Source organism: Penaeus monodon, chromosome 12, assembly GCF_015228065.2.
Source record: "Penaeus monodon isolate SGIC_2016 chromosome 12, NSTDA_Pmon_1, whole genome shotgun sequence".
NCBI classification, from domain to species: Eukaryota; Metazoa; Arthropoda; class Malacostraca; order Decapoda; family Penaeidae; genus Penaeus; species Penaeus monodon.
This window is the reverse complement of record NC_051397.1, coordinates 35,065,922-35,090,921: the sequence shown is the minus strand read 5'-3', so window position 1 is coordinate 35,090,921 and position 25,000 is coordinate 35,065,922. Positions and strand designations below refer to the sequence as shown.

The following is a 25,000-nucleotide window of genomic DNA, read 5'->3' as shown; positions in this document are numbered from 1 at the left end:
AAGAGAGAGAGAGAGAGGAGAGAGAGAGAGAGAAGAGAGAGAAAGAAGAGAGAGAGAGCGAGAGAGAGAGAGAGAGAGAGAGAGAGAGGAGAGAGAGAGAGAGAGGGAAGAGAGAGAGAGAGAGAGAGAGAGAGAGGGGAGAGAGGTGGGGGGGGGGGGGGGGGGGGGGCGAGAGAGAGAACAGTAAGAGAGAATATAGATAACAAAAAAAAAAAAAAAAAAAAGAGCGAGAGAAAAAGGAAAAAGAAACAACACAAAGAAAGCAGAAAAAAAATGAAAGACCGAAAACAGACCTTCCCAGCAAGCACAGACACTCCCACAAGCAGACAACGATAACATCCAACGAGGCATAGAGACCCGACGCTAACTTCGTTATTTCAGCGGATTAATTTCAAATATCGCCCCCTCTCCCTTTTCCCTCCTCCCCCCCTCCCAATATTTATATCTCATTTTCAATTAATTCAGGCTTGATGCCATTCAGCTGGTTGTAAGCAATGGTGAGTGTTTGATAAGCCTTAATTACTGTCATCCAACCCCCCCCCTTTTGTAAAAAAAATAATTCACTCGCTTTCATTACCGGCGAAATGCGGATTTGCATATGGTCTTGGTGTGTGTTAGAGAGAGAGAGAGAGAGAGAGAGAGAGAGAGAGAGAGAGAGAGAGAGAGAGAGAGAGAGAGAGAGAGAGAGAGAGAGAGAGAGTTTATCACCAGATATTCCAAATTATGGAATCTGTTAACTTCTATCATCGATGTGGATGCTCTCTCTCTATCTCCCCCCCCCCTCTCTCTCTCTTTCTCTCTCTCTCTCTCTCTCTCTCTCTCTCTCTCTCTCTCTCTTTCAACACAAAGCACATGTGTGGCTAAAGACCACTAATAGATAAGTATATGATTTGTATGATATGTGTTCTATGAGTACCTGGCGCAATGAGATGAGGTTAGAGTTCAAGAGTTCAAGAGTCACTTAAAATGAATTCCTTTAGTTAAAAAAAAAGTGTTGACTTTAACATGACTAAGGATTATAACCAAATGTGATGTAAATGTTTTTCAATAAAGTATATTAATGAGAGAGAGAGAGAGAGAGAGAGAGAATGAGAGAGAGAGAGAGAGAGAGAGAGAGAGAGAGAGAGAGGAGAGAGAGAGAGAGAGAGAGAGAGAGAGAGAGAGAGAGAGAGAGAGAGAGAGAGAGAGAAGAGAAGAGAAGAGAGAGGGGAGAGAGAGAGAGAGAGAGAGAGAAAGAAAGAGAAAGAGAAAGAGACAGAGAATAAGACAGACAGAAAGAAAGGAGAGAGAGAGAGAGAGAGAAAACTAAAAGCGAGACATTGATTAATGTATCTCAATACAGACAGCGAAAGAGAGAAAGAAAAGCTTTCTCTTCCGCTAAACTTTATTTCTCTCCTCGACTTTCACTTCTTCTCCGGATCATTCCCCTCTTTCTTCTCCTCTCTCTCCCTCTTCTCAGTCTTCCTTCCCTCCTCACTCCGCCTTAGTTTTTTTTTCTTCTATTCTTACTCCTTATCCTTATCCTTATCATCCTCTTCCTTAACCACGCCCACATCACTCCCTCCCATCTCCGTTCTCACTCCCCCCCCCTCCCCTCCCATCACTCTCTTCCCTTCCTCCTGTTCCTATCCTATCCTTACCCTCTCCTCCCTCCCATCCCCCTCCTCCTCCTCCTCCTCCCCCTCCTCCTCCCCCTCCTCCTCCTCCTCCTCCTCGCCTCCGCTCCTGCCCCCATGATTGCCCCCCCCCCCTGCCAATCCCTCTCTCTCCCAATCCTCCCCTCCCTCCTATTCCCCATTCTCATGCTTATCCTTTTCCTCTCTTTCTTTCACCCTCCCCACCTCCCTCCCACCTTCCCTCCCTCCCTACCCTCCCCACCCTCCCCACCTCCCCACCCTCCCTCCTTCCCTCTCACCTTCCTGCCTCTCCCTCAATACCCTCCCTCCCTCCCTCCCTCCCTCCCTCCTACCCTCCTTCCCTCCCTCCCTCCCCCTTCCCTCAGCATCTTCTCAATACCACGTTATCGTTGCAAGGAACTGTTATCGCCGCGTTTCGCCCTCGCCGCCTCCTTTATCTGGCCTCTCCGCTGCGCATAACGTTTCTCACTTGGCGCGCTCAAAGGACCTCTGGCGATCGTTAGAGCCTCAAACGTTCGCGCCGATTGCAAACGTTCGGAGATATCGATAACGTTTTCGGAGCTCCGGTCGATAGGTTTTCTTTATGCTTGTACTAATTTTTTTTTCTATTATTATTATTATCATTATTATTATTATTATTATTATTATTATTATTATTATATTATATATTATTATTTCATTATTATTATATATTATTATTTATTATCATTATTATATATTATTATTATTATTATTATTATTATTATTATTTTTATTATATTATTATTCATTATTATTATTATTTTTATTAGTTATTATTATTATTATTATTATTATCATTATTATTATTATTGTTATTTTCATTATTATTATTATTATTATTATTATTATTATTATTATTATTATTATTATTATTATTATTATTATTATTATTATTATCAATTTTATTTTTATTTCTGTATTGATATTGTTTTATTTGAAATTGATATTATAATTTTCTTTATTATTATTCTTTTATTTGATATTTCTTCTCTTTTTTTTTTACAATTTTTTAAATTCTTATTTTTGATTAGCATTCTCTTTATTATTATTCCTTATTATTATGTTTTATTGTTATTTCCTTTATTACTAATCTTTATTCTCCTTTTCTTTATTATCATTCTTTGTTATCATTCTCTTTATTATGATTATCCTTTATTATCCTTTTCTTTATTATCATTACCTTTATTACTATTCCTTATTATCATTACCTTTATTTCTATTCCTTATTATCATTACCTTTATTACTATTCCTTATTATAATTATCTTTTCATTTACTCCCAAACTAGAACAATAATGATTGCACTCACGATCCCTCTCCATCTCGTCATCTCATGATCACGCGCGGCCGTAAAAAAAGGCAGAACATAAATCCTTATTAAACTATGCGTAGATCCAGACTGATTTGCATGAGGCGGCGGCCTCGTGCTGTATCCACGCCCGTGAATCGACTGCCAAGATGGTCTGAGACTGGGCTGGGGAAGGCGAGTTGGTGGGTGAGGGCGAGTGGGCGGGGGAAAGCGAGTGGGCGGAATAAGGCGAGTGGGCTGGGGAAGGTGAGTTGGTGGGTGAGGGCGAGTGGGCTGGAGAAGGCGAGTGGGCGGAATAAAGCGAGTGGGCTGGGGAAGGCGAGTTGGTGGGTGAGGGCGAGTGGGCTGGAGAAGGCGAGTGGGCGGAATAAGGCGAGTGGGCTGGGGAAGGCGAGTTGGTGGGTGAGGGCGAGTGGGCTGGAGAAGGCGAGTGGGCGGAATAAGGCGAGTGGGCTGGGGAAGGCGAGTTGGGGTAGGGCGAGTGGGCGGGACACGGCGAGTGGGCTGGGGAAGGTGAGTTGGTGGGTGAGGGCGAGTGGGCTGGAGAAGGCGAGTGGGCGGAATAAAGCGAGTGGGCTGGGGAAGGCGAGTTGGTGGGTGAGGGCGAGTGGGCGGGGGAAAGCGAGTGGGCGGGAATGGGGGCCGAGTGGGCTGGGGAAGGTGAGTTGGTGGGGGGGGGGCGAGTGGGCGGGGGGAAGGGCGAGTGGGCGGGAATAAGGCGAGTGGGCTGGGGAAGGCGATTTTGGGGGGTGGGGGCGAGGGGGGGCGGAAAAAGGGCATTGGGGGTGGGGGGGCGAGGGGGGGGCGGAAACCGGGCGGTGGGCGGGGGAAGGTAGTTGGGGGGGTGAGGGGGGATTTGGGCGGAAAAAGGGCGAGTGGGCGGGTAAGGGGGAGTTGGTGGGTGAGGGCGATTTGGGTTTGGAAAAGGGCGAGTGGGGGGAAATGGGCCCGGTTGGGCGGAAAAAAAGGATTTGGGTGGGTGAGGCGAGTGGGCGGAGGAAAGGCGAGTGGGCGGAGGAAGCCGAGTGGGCGTGGCTGATGATTTTTCACTTCAAAGTTTGTTATTTTTTCGTGCGTAAAAAATTTTTTTTTTGGGCGTCGTAATCTTTTAGTTGGGGGTTTTTTGTGGGGTTTTAAATTTTTTTATTCATTTCTTTTGGGGTTTTTTTTGGTTTTCATGTTTCTTTGTTGTTTTGTTTTTTTAAACATTATTACCGTTTTTCTTATTTTAATTTCGAATATCAAATTTTCATGGGGAATAAAAATAGGGTATCTATTTTACACACACACCCCACAAAAACCCCACACACCCCCCCAACACACACCCCGCACCACACCCACACACCCCTAAATAACACACACATACACCCAAAACCCCAACACATACACACCAGTTATATATATTATTTACCATATTCTATATTTTCTATATATATATATATATTTTAAAATTTATAAATAAAATTTTATATTTTAACAAAACACACACACACACACCACACACACCCCACACACCACACACCACCCCCCCCACCCCACACAAAAACACACACAGAACCCACACACACACACACACACCCCCAAAAAACCACACACACAACCACACACACACCCCACACACACACACAACACAAACACACCACACACACACACACACACACCCCCACACCCCACACCCCAAAAATCCCCCCAAAACTAAAAAAGTCAATAATAGAAAAAATCCAAAATACAAATAAAAATCAAAAAATTTAAATTAAGAAAAAAAAAAAAAAAAAGAAAAAAAAAAAAAGTTAAATAAGAAAAAATAAGAAAAAGAAAAAGAAAAATCTGCCAAGTCACGTGGACGAGAGGGAGAGGGAGGAGAGGGGGAGGGAGAGGGGGGGGGGGGAGGGAGAGGGGGAAGGGGGGAGGCGCACTTTTTGCATCTTGTAATTATGTTTTCGTTGATGAAAAAAGACACCCAAGAGGGAAAGTGAAGAAAAAAAGGAAGGAGGATGAGGGGGAAAAGGGGAGGGGAAAGGAGGGAGAGAGAGAGGAAAAGAGAGAAGAGAAGAAGAGAGAGAGAGAGAGAAAACAAGACGAAAAAAACCCAAGGAGTGAAGCAAAATGAAGAAGAAGACGGAGAAAAAAAAAAACTAAGAAAATAGACAGATTGTCAAATAGATAGAAAAACAGAGATAGAGAAAACCAAAAGACGAAATTATCAGAAAAAAAAAAGGGTTTGGGAAAAAGATAAGACCCGACCACAAAAAAAACAAAAAAAAAAAAAAAAAAAAAATCCCGCCCTTTCCGAAAAACAGAAAACGGGGCAAGAAAGACTAAAGAGAAGCGAACAAAAAGGTTTATAAAAAAAACCCGAAAAGGTCACAAAAAGCATTTTTTGGCGAAGACATTCTTTTCTTATAAAGGAAATTTTAAATCCTTTTAGATTTTATTTTCCCCGGCAAATGTACCATAACCGGTTTGGCGAGAACGTTTAAATGTTAATTATGATAATAAATTTGTTGGAAATAATATTAATTTGATGATGAGATGATATTGATAAAATGAAAATTTTTATGATTTAAATGAAAATAATGACTCTTGATAAGGGAAATTTAAGGAAAAAATGATAATTTAAAAATTTAATGAAAATTTAATAATGATGATAGTAAAAAATGAAAAAAGGGTAAAATAAAGATAAGGTAAAAAGGGTAAATGATTAAAAAATTTGACATTGATAATAGTAATAGGGATGGAAAATTAATAATTACCCAACGTTTAAAAACCCGGTGTAAATTAAAAAATAATAATAAAAATGATAAAAAAAACATTAGTGAAAATAATGTAACAACAACCAACAACAACAACAACACCCCCAAACAGAAATAATAATAATAATAATAAATAAAAATAATAATAAAAATTTAATAATAAAAATAATGAAAATAATAAAAATGGTTATAATTAAAAATGCTAATTAAATAGTAATAAAAAAATAATAATGATAATAATAATAAAAATCAAAATAATAATAATAAGGATAATAGAAAAATAAAAATGAAATAATTATAATAATAATAATAATAATAATTATAATAATAATAAAAATTATATAAAAAATTAAAAATAAAAAAAAATATAGCAGTAGTATTAATAATAGGGAAAAATAAGGGATAGTAACAATATTGATAACAATAATGATAATAAAAATTATACTACTACTACTACTAGCTACTACTCCTACTACTATTACTATTTACTACTACTACTACTACTACTTTACTACTATTTTATTTACTACTACTCCTATCACTACTCTCAAATCCCAAACCCAACAAGGGGCCCCAAACTATAAGGCAAAAAAAAATTAAATTTAAAAGTTTTGAAAAAACTTCAAAAACGACAAAATTTCTCGCTTCTAGGGGTTTCCCCCCACCCGTGCCCCCCCTTTTTCCTTTTTCCGCGCGAGGGCCCCAAACAGGGACGGAAAATCGAGAATAAAAATCACGAGAGAGAGACAACAGCTGTAAAACGCAATATTCGGGAGAGCGTTTGCACGAATGGGTCACATCTGAGAGGTGATTGAAAGATTGTGAGAGAGGGAGAGGGAGAAAGAGAGATAGGGGGGGAGGAAGGAAGGGGGGAAGGGGGAAGGGGGGAAATAGATGATAATAATGGGATAGATGATAGATAGATGGGGGGGGATAGATAGAAAAGAACAAAATAGGTGTTTGGGGGTAATAGAAAAGAAAATAATAGCGAGAGAAAGGAGAGATTGGGGGAGGGAGATGGGGAAAGGGAAAGAGCGAGAAAAAGAAGAGAAGAAAAAGAAAAAGGGGAAAAGAGAGAGAGAAAAGGGGAGAGAGAGAGAGAGAGAGGAGAGGGGAGGAGAAGAAAAGGAGAGAAGAGAGAGAGAGAGAGAATGAAAGAGAGAGACACATACACACACACAGCCAGAAAACAACAACAGACAATCAAACAGAGATAGAGACAGAGAGAAAAAAAAGTGTTGCCATTTTTGTTATTTTTGTTATCCTGGTTAATGTCACTCCTCTGCGAAGTTGGATACAGAGTCGGAGGCGTATCCATTTGCCCAATGTGGCTTTAGGAACTGGAAAAAGGGGTTTAAAAAGGAAATCTCGGGACTCCCCTGTTGTGTGCTTTTTTGAAAAAGGGAAATTCGAGGGTTTTTCGATAAAAAACCCGCAGGAACTGAATTGCAATCACTAAAAAATAAAAAAAAAAAAAATAAAAAGAAAAAAAAGAAACATAAAAACACTTATCAAACGGGAATTTAAAGGTGATTTTATCTATTTTAAACATAATACATGGCGTATGTATACTGGGCACTTTTTTAATTTTTAAATCATATTCACTAGCTAATATTTTTAAATTTTTAAAATTTTTTTGCGGGAAGGGGTTTAACTGTCACCAACCAAAATTAAAATCTATAAATCTAAAAAAGGAAAAACTACTTGTATTATTATATTAAAACAGTTTTAATCTTTATTTTCTCTATCAGATACAAAAAAAAATAAATAATATATAACCCAAAAACCCACACACAAAAAGGGGAAAAGGAAACCTTAGTGTTTTTTTCCTTTTCAAAATTTTTATATCTTCATGTTTTTATCTCTTCTTTATCTCATGTATCTATCCCCCTTATTTTCATTTTCTATTCTTTTCATACTTTTATCTCGCTCCCTTTACTCATTTTCTTCTCTTCGAAACGTTATCTCATATCTCATTCTCAAGTTACTGTCATACTGAAGCTATTCTCCCCTACCCTCCTCGTGCCCTCTCCCCCCTACCCTCCTCCTGTCCTCTCCACCTCCTGTCCCCCTCCCTTCTCCCCTCTCCCCCCTCCCCCCTCCCCTCCCCCCCCTCTTTTTTTCCTCACCTGCGTCAAGTGAAAAAAATATAAAAAAATATCACTCTGTTAGCCTCTTTCTGCACGGTATTGTATCGGTCGCCATTTCAATAACAGTTTCAATTTTCACTTCTTTTTTTTTTTTCCTCCCGTTTTTCCTTGTCTTGTCAGTCCCCTCTTCGCAAGACTCGAAAGATAATGGGGGAAAGAGATTCGTTTTTTCTTTTTCCATTTGCCCCAGATTTTTCTTTGAGCTTGTTACCTGATCATTTTCACTATTTAAATCTTTTTTTTTTTCTTACGCACACAAACGAAACCTCCCCGGCCCCGGCCCAAACAAAACACACACCACAACCAAAACCCACACACACAACCCCAACACATACCCCGCAGACCGCACGCACGCCGCAAACGCGCAACGCACACAAAAACCCCCCCCCCACCAAACACAACACAACAACTCCCCCCCCCAAAAACCCCACACAACACGCACACACACACACACACACACACCCCTCCCCACCCCCCCCACACACAAAATCAATAAAGACAAATTACCAAGAAAACTTGATAAGGAGGTAGATAAATATATAGATAGACAGATGAATAAATATGTAAAAAGAGAGGAAAAGAGAGAGAGAGAGAGAGCGAAAAGAGAGAAACAAAAGAAAAGAGGAGAAGAGAGAGAGAAAGAGGAGAAGGAAGAAAAGAAAAAGGGGAGATTGAGAGAGGAGAGAAAAGGGGAGAGAGAAGGAAGGGGAGATTGAAGGGAGAGAAAGAGAGAGAGAGGAGGGGGGAGAGAGAAAAGGGGGAAAGGGAGAGAGAGAAGAGAGAGGAGAAGAGAGAGGGAGAGTGAGGAGAGAGGGGAAGAGAGAGCGAGAAGAGGGGGAGGGGGAGAAGAGAGAGAAAATTAAAGAAAACGAATTTCCCAAAATATTAAAAATTATTTAACCAAAAAACAAACAAAAAATTTGAAATAAAAAAGTAATTTAAAAATAATATAAAATTTTTATGAACCACGAAAAAATTTAAATAAAAAAGAAAGTAAAAAAACAAATTGAAAAATTATCATACAAAAAAACCCTATGAAAAATATAATTTAATGTAATAAAAAAATTAAAAAAAAAATAAATGATAAAATTTAAAAATTTTTATAAAATGAATAAATGCTGAAAAAAAAAGAAAGAGTAAAACAAAAAATTTTTTTTCCAGACATGCTTCTCACAAACATAATATTTCACAATGCAAATTAGATCTTTTTTGAAAGAGATTTACACCGGGTTCGTATTTTCTTCTGGGATTCCAAAATTAAAATTCTTTTAAATGCCATGGGGTTTTTTCCGGGAACCCTTTAATATTCGGGCCCTTCGGCAAACGAGCCCACTGTGGGCGGGGTGTAGGGGTCCCTATCTTAATATCTCAGTGCCTTTTGCCTTTTTTTATCAATTCTTATTTGTTTAAATCCATCTTTAAATTTTTTTATTCTGTTTTTCATTTTTCCCCATTTTTTCCGGTTTTTTTATTTTCGTTTTGCTTTTTCTTTTTTTTTCAAGTCTTATTTGCTCTTTTTCCCCCCCCGCGTAAAAATTCGATATTTTTTGGGCGCCTTTTCTGTTTTTTTTTTTTTTCTTTTTTTTTATTTTTTTAAAATTTCAAATTTTATTAAAATTTCTTTTTTTATTTCTATTTCCTTGTTAAAATTTTTTTTTTTTATTTTTTGCGGGTTGGGCCTTTCACCATCAAGTCTTTTTTAATGCTCTTTCCCCCCCTTTTCCCAAAATTAAATATCTTGGCGCTTTTAAAAGCTTTTTTTTTTTCTATTTTTTAATTTATTTTTCCCTTATAAAATTTCTCTTTTTTCCCGGGGGTTTTCTTTTTTTTAAATTGATCTATTTTATTACTTTTGATTTTGGGTTTTTTTAGCATCGAGTCTTAATCATGTCTGTTACCTTCCGGGGTCAAACAAAAAAAATAGGGTTGGGTTTTTAGTTATGTTTTTTTGGTATTTATTGTTTTGTTGTTTTGTTGTTTTTTGGCTTGTTTTGTTTTTTTTTTTTGTTTTTTTTTTGTTTTTTGTTTTTTGTTTTTTTTTTCCATTATTATTTTTATCCCTTTCTACTATTATTTTTTTTTTGGGGGGAGGGGGGTAATGAAATATGTTACCTATTTTTATCATTATATCTCATTTAGCACAAGGCACATACTCTATCTCTTTTCTCTTTCTGTGTTTCTGCCTGCATGACTGTCTGTCTGTCCTGTCTGCCCGATCTTTTTCTCAAATCTCTCTCCCTCCCCCTCCCCCTCCCCCCCCTCTCTCTCCCCCCCCTCTCTTCTCTCTCTCTTTTTTTTCCCCCTTTTCCCCCCTCTCTTTTCTCTCTTCCTCCCTCCCCCCCCCCCCCCCTCCCCCCCTCCCCCCCCCCCCTTCTCCCCCCCTTCCCCCCCCCTCCTTCCCTCATTTCCCCCTTTCCCTTTCCCCCTCCCCCCCCCCTTTTTTTAACCCCCTCCCTTTTTGGTTTTTCCACCACCCTTTTCCCCCCCCATTCCCCAAACCCTTTTTTTCATAAAAAACCATTTTTCCATTCCCCCCCCCCTTTTCCCTTTAAAAACTCCCTTTAAAATTTTCCCTTTTTTGGACCCCTTTTCAAAGGTTTTAAAAACCTAATTCAAAAAGGTTTGAATTTTTTTTTTAAAGGACTTTTCTTTTTCAAATTTCCCCCCAAAATTCGCAATTCCAAAAACTTTTTCACCAAAAACTAAAATTTTCCCCCCCTTTTTTTTTTTTTTATTTTTTTTTTTTTTTGGGTTTTTGTTTTTTTTTTCTCTTTTTTTTTTTTTCCCCTTTCATTTTTCCCCCTTTTCTTTTTAATACCGCCCTCTTTTCTTCTCTCCTTTTGGTTTTGGTTCCTCTTTATCTTCTCTTTTCTTTTTCCCCCTCCCCCTTTTCTTAATGTTTTGCCCTAATTTCCTCTTCGTCTTCCCCCCCTCTCTACCTTTGTCTCCATATCTTTTCCGTCCTTTTTTTTCCCAATTTTCCTTTAAAATCTTTTTCCTTCTTTTTTCTTTTTCTTTTGTTGTTTTTTTTCTTTTGGTCCTTTTTTTTTCTTTTTTTCCCCTTCTTTTTATTTCCCCTTTCTCTCCCCCTCCCCCCTTTTTCCCCTTTTTCCCCCCTCTTTTCTCTCTTCTCTCGTCTTCCCCCCCTTTCCTCCCCTTCTCTCTTTTCTCTCTCTCTTTTTTCTCCCCTCTCTCTCTTCTCTCGTCTCTCCCTTCTTTTTCTCTCCTTCTCCCCCTCCTTCTTCCTCTCATCCCCCTTCCCCTTTATCCCCCCCCCTCTTCTTTTCCTTCTCTCTCTCTTTTTTCCCGTTTCTCTCTCCCCTTCATCTCTTCTCTCCCTTCTCTCCCCCATTCTCTCCCCTCTCTCTTTTTTCTCTTCCCTCTCTCTCTCCTCCCCTCCCCTCTTTTCCCTCCTCTCTTTTCTCTCTTTTTTTCCTCCTTCTTCTTTCTCTCTTTTCTCCTCTCCTCTCAACCCCTCTCTTTTTCCCCCGGTTCCTCCCTCTCCCTTTCGTCTCTCTAAAAACCCCCTTCGAACTCTCCTCCCCCGTTTTTCCCTCTCCCCTCTCCCCCCTTTCCCTCCCCTCCTTCTTCTTTTCTCCCTCCCTTTTCTCCTCCCCTCTCTCCCTCTCTCTCCTCTCCCTTCTCTCCTCTCCCCCCCTCCTCCCCCCCCTTCCCCCTCTCCTTCCCCTTCTCTTTGTTTCGTCTTTCTAACCCTCCTTCTTTTTTCTCTCTCTCGCCTCCATCCTTTTCTCCCCCCTCTCTCCCCTTCTTTTTCTCGTCCTTCCCCCTCTCTCCCTTTTCTCCCCTCCCCCTTTTTCTTTTTCTCCTCCTTTTCCTCTTCCCTCTCCCTCTTTCTCTCTCCTTTTCCCTCTCTCCCCTTCTCTTTTCCCCCCTCCCCCTCCCCTCCCCTCTTTTCTCTCTCTCTTTCTGTCTCTCTCTTTCTCTCTCCCCCCCCTCCTCTTCCCCCTTTCTCTCCGTCCCCCGTCTTCTCTCTCTTCCCCTCCCTCTCTCCTTTTCTCTCTCCCTCTTTCCCCGCTCTCTCCTCTTTTCTTTTTCCCCTCCCTCCCCCCTCCCCCCCCCTCCCCCCCCTCTTTCTCCTCTTTTCTTTCCCCCTCTCTCCCCTTTTCCTACTTTCTTTCTCTCTCTCCCCTCTTTCCTCCCCCTCTCTCTTCTTTCTCTTTTCTCTCTCTCTCTCTGTTTTTTTCCTCTCCCCCTCTCCCCCCCCCCCCCCTTTCCCCCCCCCTTTTCCCCCCCCTTTTTCTCTCTCTTCTCTCTCCTTTATTCTTTCTTTTAAGAAAGGGCCTACGATTATACTTAGCACATTTATCTTCCATCTCTATGCATGATTTATCCTCCTCGTATATAATTCAAATTTCGAGGAGGAGGCAGTTTCAGAATTCGGAAGGAAAGAGCGAAAATCCTAGATGTTAAATGGGGATATTAATGGACCCGCGAACCGGATAAATAACCGAAAATTCCCCATAAAAAGGCCCCTATTAGCGAACACTAAAGGGCTATAATGCCCACTTTTTTGGTTATTAATATTTCCCTTTCCTCTTTTGGGCATCCTCCCCCCTTTCCTCTTATTCTATATCCTTTTATCCTCTTTGGGCCCCCGGGTTCAATCCCCCCCCCTTTCTCTTTTTTTTAAATTTTCCTTTCCGCCCTCCCCCCCTTCCCCCCCCTTTCCCCCCCTCTTGGGACCTCTAATTTTCCCTTTCCCTTTTCCCCTCTCCCCTTCCCCTTTTCCCTACTCTCTCTCCCTCTTCCCCCCCCTCCACCTCCTTCCTCCCGTCCGTCTTTTCCCTCCTTCCCCCCCCTCCCTCCCTACCCTCCTTTCCCTCCCCTCCCCCCTCCTTTCCCCTTCCCCTTCCTCTCCCCCCCCCCCCCCACCCCCACCCCCAATCACCCCCTCTCTCTCTATCTCTTCTCTCCCCGTTCCCCCCCCTTTTTCCCCCCCTCTCCCCCTTTCCCCCCTCCCCCCCTTTTTTCCACCCCTCCCCTCCCTGCCCCCTTTCCCCTCCCTCCCCCCCACACGGAGGCCCCCCGGCCTCACACGGAAAACCCATAGTTTCTTTGGATTAACACATTTTAAAATATAATCCCCACCCCCCAACCCCTCTTTAAAAACACTGATTTGGGGGTTGGGGGATTTGGGGATCCCCCCCCCCCCTTTCCTGTCCCCCTCCCTCCCCTAACCACCCCCCCCCTCCACCCCCCTCCCCCCTTTCTACCCCCCCCCCCCCAAAATGGGTTTCCAAAACCCCCTCCCCCAGGGTGGGAAACCCCCCCTACCCCGTTTTCCCCCAAAAAGGTGGACTTCCCCCCCCCCTTCCCCGGGTTTTAAAAACCCCCCCCCCCAACCCCCCCCCCCCAACCCCCCCCGGGTCCCCCCGGGGAAACCTCCCTTTCTTACCCTCCCCCCCCTCCCCCTCTGCCATCCTTCAATCCTAGAAATCGTTGAATTTATGCCCGTGCTATGGCTTCAGGCCCCTGCTATATTCCTCTTTTTTATTCGTTTTAACTTTTTATTCTTCATGTATATAAATCGTTTATAAACGAGCCAATCTATCCTCTCTCTCTCTCTCTTTTTTTTTTTCCTTTTTTAGATTCGTTCGGTCGGAGATTAAACAATGAGCTTTTGTATTGGCAATTTGATAATTGGAAAATGATACCACGTGAATAGCCTGGTCTTTCCAAGGTGAAGTGCGGGTTGCTATCGTGGCTTTAAATCTAGCTAAAAAAAAACGTGTGTATAGCTATAGCACTATATGTTTAAAAGAACATCCTGCATATGCACAAAGACAAAGGTAAACATAAATACAACACAAACTCAATCTCTCGTACTCGCTCTGTTTGTTTGTCTCTTTCTATCTGTTTCTCTTTCTCTCGATATTTTCCTCCTCCTCTCTCTTTCTCTCTCTGTCTCTGTCTCTCTGTCTGTCTCTGCCTCTGTCTCTCTCTCTCTCTCTCTCTCTCTCTCTCTCTCTCTCTCTCTCTCTCTCTCTCTCTCTCTCTCTCTCTCTCTCCTCTCTTCCTCTGTCTATCTGTCTGTCTGTCTGTCTGTCTATCTGTCTATCTTTCTGTCAGTCTGTCCGTCTGTCTGTATCTCTTTGTCTGTCTATCTCTCTCTCTCTCCCTCCCCCATCCTCGCTCACTCTTTCTCTCTCTCTCTATCTCCCCCCTCTCCCTCTCCCTCTCCCTTCCTCCCCCTCCCCTTTATCTCTCTCTCCTTCCCCCCTTTCCTTTATCTCTCTCTCTCTCTCTCATACAACCGAACAAACAGACAAACGGATACAATCAGACGAACCGACATACAAACAAGCCAGTAATAACAACGCTGGTCTTTGAAGTGCTGCCACAAAAAAGTTAAATGATAAAGTTATGAGAATATTAATTAAGTAATGAGCTTGTCGTGAGCTACTTCTTAAAAGAGAACGAGAAAAAAGAGAGAGAGAGAGAGATGGGGAGAAAAAAGGAAAAGAAAAACTAAGAAGATATAAAAAGAGAAGAGAAAAGAGAATATAATAGAGAGAGAATGAAAACCGATATGAAGGGGGAGTAGAAAGGGAAGAATGAATAAAAGGAAGGGAGGGAGAAAGACGGGAAAGCAGGGGAAACAACCAATTGGAAAAATGATTAAAAGAAGATAGAAAATCGCTTAAAAAGACGTAATAAAAAAAGGAAAATAGCAGAGAAAAACTGAAAAACTAAGACGATAATGAGAACAGAAAACGAATGAAAAAATGCAAGAAAATGGAGCAAAAGAAGCAAAACAAAACAAAAAGAAAAGAAACAATATAAGATAATATAAAAAAACAACAACCATATAAGCGATAATATAATAAAGACAAGGAAGAAAAAAAGTAAAAAAAACGAAAAAATAGAAATCTATAATCATAAAAAAACAATAATAATAAGAAAAAGACAAAATTATAAACAATATAAAGAAAAAGATTATAAAAAAAAAACAGAAGGTGAGATTAATTCAAAATCGATACAAAAAAAAAACAAAAAAAAAAATAATAATAAAAAAACAAGAAAAAGAAAAGATTACAAAATAAAATAAAATAAAAGATAAAAAACAACAATAACAACAACAACAGAAAGTGAGAAATTATTCAAAATCGATTAACGCTGTCCGTCCAAAACGAGTGAATAATTCGAGCGATATTTTCGCTTACATAGGCTGTTTGTGCGAAGGGACGGGGTCGGGGTGGGGGTGGGGGAGAGGGAGAAGGAGGGAGGGAGGGAGTGGTGGGAGGAGGGTGGGAGGGAGGGAGTGATGGGAGGAGGGTGGGAGGGATGGGTAGTGGGGACAGGGAGGGGGAGAAGGAGGGAGGGAGGGTGGGAGTTATGGGAGGAGGGGGGGAGGGAGTGATGAGAGGAGGGTGGGAGGGATGGTGGTGGGGGTGGGGGCTGGGGGAGAGGGAGGAAGGGAGAGGAAGGAGGGAAGGAACTTTTTTTTAAAGTGGGGGTGGGATTAGTGCATTTAAAAATCTATTTATCTATCTAAGCAGCCTCCAATTTCAAACGTCAAAAAAAGGAAAGAAAAGGAACGACAGAAAGAGAAGGCGGCCGGATCGCACGCCCACTCTTTCGTCGTGGGCGTGGGCGGGTCTGCCTCTTGAACCCCCCCCCCCCCTACCCTGAACCAATACACACACTCGGCTGTGCTTCACGGATTGCGGTGGGGGAGGGGGGTCGGGGGGGTTTGGGAGGGAAGGGGGGAGGAAAAGGGATGGGGGAGGAGGGAGAGAGGGGAGGAGGAAAGGGGAAAGGAAGAGGGAAGAGGAAAGAGGGAAGAGGGGAGGGGAGGGGGAGGAGAAGAGGTGGAGAGGAGGGGAAGGGGGAGGAAAGGGAGGGGGAGGGGGGGGAGCGGGAAAGAGGGAGAAGAGGAGGGTGAGGGAGAAGGGGGCGAGGAAAGGGGAGGAAAGAGGGCTGGGAAGAGGGGAGAGGGGAGGATGTAGGAAGGGGGAGATGGGAGGGGGAAGGGTGAAGGGGAAAGGGGGAAGGAGAGAGGGGAGCGGGAAGGTTGTGGGTAAAGGGAAAGGGTGGGGAAAGGCGAAGGGGTGAGGGGGGAAAGGGGAGGGGAAGAAGTAAGGGGTGGGGGAGGGGAAGGGGGTGGAAGAAAGGGATGGTGGGGGGAAGGGGGGGCGAAGGGGAGGGGAAAGGGCAGGGGGAAAGGGAGTGAAGGCAAGGGAAAGGAAAAAGCGAGTGAAAGGGAGAAGGAAAGGAGATTGATGAAACGGAAAAGAAAGGAGGGAAAAGGAGGAATTCGAAGACAAAGAAGGAGCAAAACGAAAGAAAGAAAGACAGAAAGAAAGATAAAAAAAAACGGAAACAGACTAAAAGAAAGAGAGAGAGAAAAAAAGAAAAAGACAAAGAAAAAGAAAATGGAACAGCAGATCATCGGTTTATTTCGAAGACTTCCCACGCATCTGTCCTTTATGCCTCTGCTACGGCATTCCTCATTCGCGAATGGAAGAACAGAGAGAAAAGAGAAGAAACACTGACGACTGAGATGGCGGGTGGCAAAAAAAAAAAAAAAGTCTTTTCGCTGTGCATTGAATCTTGATGATCATTTCTGTTTTTGTTGCTTTTGTTTTTTGTTTTGTTTCTCACGCCCGGTGGCCTTGTTTTTTATTTAATTTTTCTCTCCGGTGTCAGTTATTCTAGAAATTTCAGTTTTGGGTAATACTTTATATGTCTGTTTGTACTTATTTTCATCTGTTTAGATTTATAAACGTTATCATCTCCTTTCGTTATCTTGATGGTCATCCTTATATATCTTTTTATAAGTAAATTTAGTTCTGTTATCATATCATCGTCATCATCATCATCATTGTCCTTATCCTCCTCCTCCTCCTCCTCATCATCATCATCACCATCCTCCTCCTCCTCCTCCTCATCATCATCATCCTTATCCTCCTCCTCCTCCTCCTCCTCATCATCATCATCATCATCATCATCATCCTTATCATCCACCTTCCTCCTCCTTATCATCATCATCATTATCACCATCATCCTGGTTGTTCATAATCATTATCATTATTATTTTCTCTTATGTAATTAAACTATGAAAATAAATGCCGACTGATTCCCTCTGTCTCCAGCGCCTAAAGTTCGACCTGGGATAAGTTTGTCTTCATTACCATGCAGTGCTCGCCTCCCCCCCCCCCCCCACACACGCTCTTCTCTGCCTCCTGCCTCCCTTCCTTCCTCCTCCACTTCCCCTTTCCTTCCTCTGTTCCTTCCTCTGTTCCTTCCTCTGTTCCTTCCTCTGTTCCTTCCTCTGCTTCCTTCCTCTGTTCCTTCCTCTCTTCCTTCCTCTCTTCCTTCCTCTCTTCCTTCCTCTCTTCCTTCCTCTCTTCCTTCTTCTCTTCCTTCCTCTCTTCCTTGTTCTCTTCCTTCCTCTCTTCCTTCCTCTCTTCCTTCTTCTCTTCCTTCCTCTCTTCCTTCCTCTCTTCCTCTTCTTTCCTTCCTCTGTTCCTTTCTCTCTTACTTCCTCCTCCACCTCCCTCCGCCCTGCCACCTGTCTCCACTGCCCCGCCTTCCACTCCACTCTCCCTCCTCCACCTTCGCCCGCGCCTCCTCCTCTCACCTGCTCCTTCTCTTCCACCTTTCATCTCTCTCTACTCCCCTCCCCCTCTTCCTCCTCCACTCTCCCTCCACTCTCCCTTCTCCACTTTCCGCTCTCTCCCTTATGCCTGGACGAGCAGGGCAGACGGACGCGTTCAACTAGCGGACTTTTCGTTCTTCGCTCCCTTAGCTAATGAGGCGCGAAGGTCACACATGTTGAACGCAGAAGGGTAAAGGAATTTCTCTCTCTTCTCTCTCTCTCTCTCCTCTCTCTCTCTCTCTCTCCTCTCTCTCCCCTTCCTCTCTTCTCCTCTCTCTCCTCTCTCTCTCTCTTCTTTCCTGTCTCTGTCTCTCTCTCTCTCTCTCTCTCTCTCTCTCTCCTCCCTCTCTCTCTCTCTCTCTTCCTCGCTTACGTCTTGTGATCCGATGTCAAAGATTTTCGCGGAAAGACGCCGTCATGGAAAAGTGAGTAGATAGGGTTGGGATGTCAGTCACTTGACTTCAACTTCCTTTTTCCCTTTTCTTTATTATTTATTTATCTTTTTTTCTGATCTCCTATTTTTTTCTTCTTCCATTTCTTTTTTCCGTTCTTACTTTTTCCTCTTACTTTTGCTATTTGTTTTTTTTTCCCTCTATTTTCCATTCAATATTCTTCCACGTTCTTTTCCTCCTCCTTCCCTTCCATCTCTTTTTCTTCCTCTCTCATTCTTCTCTTCGTTCACGTCTTCTTCTTACTAACTCCTCCTCCTTCTTCTCCTCCCCTTACTTCTCTTCATCCCTTTTTCTTCGTCCTCCTCCTCCTTATTCATCTCTTATTCCTTCTTCCATCCTCCTCCTCCTCCTCCCCTTCTATCCTCACTTCTCGTCTGCGTCAAATCCTCCTCTTCCCCTTACTTCTATTTTCCTCCTCTCCTTTCCCTTTCTTCTTCCTTCATCCTCCTCCTCCCCTCCTTCCCCCTTTCCCGCCTTGCCCCTCCTTCCCCTTTCCCTCCTCCTCCCCTCCTTCCCCCTTTCCCTCCTCCTCCCCTCCTTCCCCCTTTTCCCTCCTCCTCCTCCTCCTCCCTTCCTTCTTCTTTTCCCTCTTCCTCCCCTCCTTCCCCTATTCCCTCCTCCTCCCCTCCTTCCCCCTTTTCCCTCCTCCTCCCTCCTCCTCCCTCCCTCCCTATTCCCTCCTCCTCCCCTCCTTCCCCCTTTTCCCTCCTCCTCCCTCTGTGCTAACTGCATTGTGTTTCGACGCCGCCAAGTAAAGCATTGACTCGGGCGATAATGCGATCCGTCAGCACAGAAGTGGCTTGATTAAGACCACCGGGGAGTAAGCGTAGGACTTAGTATTGATGACCATCTCGAGTGGGATGATGAATAGGCGATGGAGGGACGCCAGGGAGCCATTATGGGACGATGATGGAAATCTGGCGAAGCGCGGATAGTCAGGGATTTTTTTTCCCCCATCTTATTTTCCATCTCATTATCATTATCATCGTCATTATTATTATTTTGTTCTCTTTTTCTCGTTTTCTTTTCTCTTTGTCTTTTTCTTTTTTCTGTCTTTTTCTTCTCTCACTCTCTCTCTCTCTGTTTTCTCTCTATATATCTTGTCTCTCTCTCACTTTCTCTCTCTGTTTTCTCTCTCTGTATCTTTTCTCTCTCTCTTTTCTTTTTCTTCTTTTTCTTCTTCCTCTCTCTCTCCCTCTCTCTCTCTCTCTCTCTCTCTCTCTCCTCTTTTTTCTCTCTTTCTTCCCTCCCCCCTTTCCTCTCCCCCCTCCTCATTAACCCCCTTTCCCTTCCCCCTCCCCCCCCCCCCCCCTCTCTCTCTCTCTTTTCCCCTTTCTCCTCTCTCTCTCTCCCTCTATCCCTCCCTCCCACTCTCTCTCTCTTCTATTTTCTTTTTTCTTTTACGAAATATCAAACGCCATCCTGAAGTGACCCCCCCCCCTGCAAGAAGCCCCGCGCGTGATGGTCTGCCTCGTCTCTTGCACCTCCCTCGCCTTGCATCCAGTGCACGGAATCTTGCAAACATATTGCAGCAACCACCTGCCAGATATTTCCGGTTGGGACTGAAAATTGCAACCGCACCCGCTGACAGCAATATTGAGACGAGAATGAGAGAGAGGGAAAGGAGAGAAGGAGATATAGTGAGAAAGACTGGGTGGAAGTAAATATCGTGAAAGGAGAGGAGAGAAAGATGAAAAATTCCTCCGTTCTATGTCTCGATTTTCTCCCTGAAGAGTTCTGGATTGATTTGTACAAATATTGAATTTGCTACAACCTACAGCATTCGTGTATATACATACATACATACATACATACATACTACTACATACTACTACATATATTAATTTTAACATATATATAACATATATATTATAATATATATATATAATATATAATATATAATATAATATATAAAATTATATATATTAATTATAATATATAATATATATATATTAATATAAAATATATATATATATATAAAATAAAGAGAGGAGGAGAGAGAGAGATAAGAGAGAAGAGAGGAGGAGAGAGAGAGATAGAAAAAGGCGAGCGAGAAGAGAGAGAGAGGGAAAGATAGGAGAAGAGAGAGAGATAGAAGACGGAGAGAGATGAGAGAGCGAGAGAGAGGATAGAGAGAGCGAGGGGAGAGAGAGAGAGAGGAGAGAGAGAGAGAGAGAGAGAGAGAGAAAAAAGGGAAGAAGGGAAAAAGGGAAGAAGAGGAGAAAGGGGGAGGAAAAAAGAAGAGGGGGGAGAGGAGAAAAGGGGAGGAGAGGATGGGAGAGAAAAGAGGGGGAAAAAAAAAGGGGAAGCGGGGAAGGAGAGCGGAAGAGGGGGAAGGAGGAGATGAGAGAGAGGAAAAGAGGGAGAAAGAGAAAAGGGGAAGAGAGAGGGGAAGAAGAAAAAGGAAAAAAAAAGGAAGAGAAGAGAGGAGGAAAGCAAACGAAGAAACAAACCTCAAATAACTATACCTGCCTGCTCCCTTGCCTTTACCTTACCTTCCTGCCTTCCCTCCACCCTAGGACCGCCTTACTCATTATCTTCCCCTTTTACCTCCCTTTTCCCCCCCTTCACTTCCCCAAATCCCTCCACTCCCCACCCCCTCTCTCCTCATCTCCCTGTCCCCAAACCTTCCTCCCCCCCACTTATGCCCTCCCCCCTCCTCAACTCCCCCCTCCCTCCTCAACCCTTCCCTCCCCCCTCCCCTCTTCAACCCTTCCTTCCCTCCTTGTCTCCATTCCCTCCTTCAGCCCCCTCGTTCCCTCCCTTTATCCCCTCCCTCTCCCTCTAGCCTCCCCACCCTCCCCTCTCGTCCCTCCCTACGTTTCTTGCGGCCGATAGGGGATGGGAGGGGGGGGGAGGGGCGAAGAAGGAGGAAAAAAGGGGGAGAGGAGGGGGAGGAGGAGGAGGAGGGGGGGGGAGGGGAGGGGGGGGGGAGGATGGGGGAGGGGGGGGAGGGGAGGAAAAAGGGGAGGAGGAGGAAAGAGAAAAGAAGAGGAGGAAGGAGGAGGAGGAGGAGGAGGAAGAAAGAAGAGGAAAGGAAAGAAAAAGAGGAGGGGGAAAAGGAGAGGGAGGGAGGAGGGGAGGGAGGGGGGGGAGGGGGGGGAGAAAGGGGGAGAATAGGGGGAGGGTAAGTAACTGTAAGTGATTGTAAATGATTGAAAGTGATCTTAAGTGATTGCAAGTGACTGTAAGTGACTTCAAGGGATTGTAAGGAAGTCTCCAGGGGCAAAAAAACAACCCGACCCATTTTTCCCGTTAGTTGAAACAAAGCATTTAAATCGTAATCAATTTTTTAAGGGTTCGATGTTGATGATAGAAAATAATGTAATAATATGGAAATTAAATGTTAAGATAGTGATAATAATTGGAAAATGATAGGATAAAAAAGGGGAAGAAATAATAGTCACTGGATAAATGTGATGATGATAATAAAACGTAATTTTGGTAATAAAAAAGATGAAAAAAGGGATGAAAAAAGAAGACGAGAAAATATTCTTAAACCGATGTAAGAAAAAAGAAAAAATATATATATTTAAATGTGAAGAAAAAGCGCGGAAAAAATATATGGAAAAATACGAAATGAAATTCGAGGGGAAAGGGGAATAAAAGTGTGAGAAGAAATACCAATAAGAAATGGGAGGAAGGGGAGAAAAGAAAGGAAACGCAAAAACAAAAAAAAAAGAAAAAGAAAAAAAAGAGAAGAAAGAATGAGAAGGATAAAGAAAGAAAAAAAGAAGAAAAAGGAGAGAGCAAAAAGAAAAAAAAAAGGGAAAAAAGAGGAGGATAAAGAAATAAAAAAGAAAAAAAACAAAGAGAGAGAAAAAAAAAACGAAGAAAAGAAAAGAAGAAAAATAAAACATAAGTTTTAGCTTAATTCCGCGCAGAGACAAAGATATAAGTAACTTTAAAACCCGCTCTCTCAGTCCCCCCTCCTCCCCCCTCCCTCTCCCCAGGCTGGACGGGCGTGCGGGCGTGCGGGCGTGCAGGCGAGGGTTCGGGGCGAGCCTGTGTTAATCTTCTAGCTGTCTAAACAGAATGGGAAAGAGATTGTTCACTCGCGCCTTCAATCCTTCATTTTGAATATCCCGCTATCATTCTCTCGCCAGAAATCTCTTTGTGTCTCGCATTTCCTTTCACCAGCTCGGCTTCAACCCTTTGGGATTTCATGCGATTTCTCTCCTCTTCGTTATATTAATGTGTTTGTATTTTATATATACTGCTATATGGTATGTATATATTATATATATATATTATATATATATATATTATATATTAATATATATTATATATAAATATATATATATAAATAATAGACAGATAGATACCCCCCCCTAACACATAAATATATATATAATATATATTATTATATATATATTATATATATATATATATATATAATATATATATATTATATTATATATATATATATATAACAAAAACATACACCAACACACACACATACACCCACCACACCACACACACATACACACACACACCACAACACACACCCCACACACACACACACAACACACAAAAACACACACACCAACACACACACACCACACACACACACACGTACACACACGTTTGTATGTATGTGTGCGTCCCTTTCCCTCTCTCTCTCCCTCCCCCCCCCCCCATCTCTCTCTTCCTCCTCCAATCCCCTCTCTCCTACTCTTCCTTCCACCTTCCCTCCTCTCTCTTTTCCTTCGTCTCTATCCACCTCCTTCTTCACCATCCTCCCTTCCCCCCCCCCCCTCCCCCCCCTTCCCCTCCCCTCCCCCCCCTTCTCTTCCTCCCCCCCCCCCTTCACCCCCCCCCTCTTTCTCCTAAAATTTTTTTTTTTTTTTTTTTTTTTTTTTTTTTTCTTTTTTTTTTCCCCCCTCTCTCCCTCTTCTCCTTTTTTCCCCCCCCCCCCTCCCCCCTTCCTTCCCCCCTTCATCCCCCAACCCCCTCTCTCTCTTTCCCCCCTTTCCCTCTTTCCCCCCCCCCCCTTTCAACCTCATCCTTCCTCCCCCCCCCCCTTTCTCTTTTCCACCTCCCTCTTCCTCATCCTCCCTCCCCTCCCTCCTCCCTGTCCCACCGGCGACGCGGCAAACCCCCCCACTCGGGACATAAAACAGTTTGTTTTCTCTGGGTATAACACCAGTGCCGGAAGTGCCACGGGAAACTCGAATCACGGCCTCTCCTGACTGACTCTCTCGCCTGTGTATTTGGGTGGATGGAGAGTGCTGAAGAGGTGAAGGAGGGAGAAGAGGAACAGGAAGAAGAAAAAGAAGGAGAAGATGACGATGAGGAGGACTAGGAAGAGGAGGAAGCAGAAGAAGAAGAAGAAGATGATGAGATGATGATGATGATGATGAAGAGGATGATGATGATGAAGAGGAGAGGGAGGAAGAAGAAGAAGAAGAAGAAGATGATGATGATAGAGAGAATAAGAATAAGAATATGATGATAATGATGAAAGAAGATAGAAAGAAGGAGAAGAAGATGAGAAAAGTAAGAGAGAACAAGAAAGCAGATATATATTTTTTGGCTTCTTACCCGTGCTCGTTATTTCCACGAAGGCTTTGGCTTTTGGATAAATATAAGTTATATATATTTGTCATTACTTTTTAATTTTGTCATTATAATATTTAAAAATGATAAAAGATAATTTTTTAAGTCCGTTAATAAATGATAATGTCAAAATAATAACGATTGTAATAATAATTTGAAGATTAAAAAAAAAAGCATTGAAATTTTAATTAACATAAACAACTAAAATGTTATCACCGGATGCAGACCCATGGCACCCTCCCCCCCCCTTTCCAAGTCACGTGCGCGGGGGGTGGGGGGGGGGGGGTAGTTGTGAGAAAGCTGGAATTTATAAAATTAAAACAAAGTTTTTATTTCCCTGCCCCATTTTTTTGGTAAAGTTACCTGTTGGCAGCAAAGGAGTCTGCGTTAGAACCTGCGTGCCTCAGGGAGAGTTTGTATAAGGAAGGGGGTTGGGGGTCTGTTTGCCTACTGTTTTTTTTTTCAATGTTTTTTTCTTTTTCTTTTTTCTTTTTTTTCTTTTTCTTTCTTTCATTCTTCTTTCTTTTTTTCTTTTTTTCTTTTTTTTCTTTTTCTTCTTTATCTCTTTCTTCTTCTTTCTTTCTTTCTTTTTTCTTCTTCTTCGTTATTGTCTTCGTTTTCCGTTTTTTTCATTTTCTCCTACTCCTTCCTTTCCTCCTCCCCCCCTTTCCCCCTCCTCCTCCTTCCCCTTCCCCTCCTCCTCCTCCTCCTCCTCCCCCCCTTCCCCTTCTCCTCCTCCCCCTTCCCCCCCCCTCCTCCCCCTTCCCCCTCCGCCTCCCCCTTCCCCCCCTCCTCCTCCTCCTCCCCCCTTTCCCCCTCCTCCTCCTCCTCCTCCTCCTCTTTTTCCTATAAAGTCAAATGCAAAAGCAAAGCAAGAAATGAACGCACCTCAGACACACAGACAGTGTACCCTTACGGCTGTTAACAGAATCACACACTACACTGGGAGAAAACGTGGGGAATGTGTCGACTATTTGTGTTAATTTTTAAGTAACAACAAAATGAATATCCTTATAAGCTCCTGGGATAACCATTTTTCTGTTTATTGATATTATCGTTTTTATTATCATCATCATCAGAGCTGAAAATAAAATCCAGGAGGATTTCGAAAATGTTGCCTCATTTTAAATAAGTCTAGTTTGTGCATTGTGGGTTTTTATACTGCTGTTGTCATTATGAAATCATTATCGTCATAATAGATTTTGTTGATATTATTATCATTATTATTATTATTATTATTATTATTATTATTATTATTATTATATTATTATCATAATTATTACTATTATTATTATTATCATTATTATTATATTATTATAATTATTACTATTATTATTATTATCATTATTATTATAGTTATAATAATAATAATAATAATTATTATTATTATTAATACAATAATAATAATAATAATAATGATAATAATAATAATAATGATAATAATAATAATAATAATAATAATAATAATAATAATAATAATAATAATAATAATTATTAT

At 42.3% G+C, this 25,000-nt stretch overlaps 1 protein-coding gene across 1 annotated transcript in view; it reads right to left on the bottom strand.

The window, feature by feature from the left end:
* Positions 1–3,039: 3,039 nt before the first annotated feature.
* The window catches only part of LOC119579686 (putative uncharacterized protein DDB_G0290521), a 35,058-nt gene continuing 13,097 nt past the window's right edge, over positions 3,040–25,000 (bottom strand). Inside the window, exon 2 of the mRNA XM_037927596.1 lies at positions 3,040–3,506. Coding sequence (XP_037783524.1) covers positions 3,040–3,506 — 467 coding nt within the window. The remainder of the gene's footprint in view (positions 3,507–25,000) is intronic.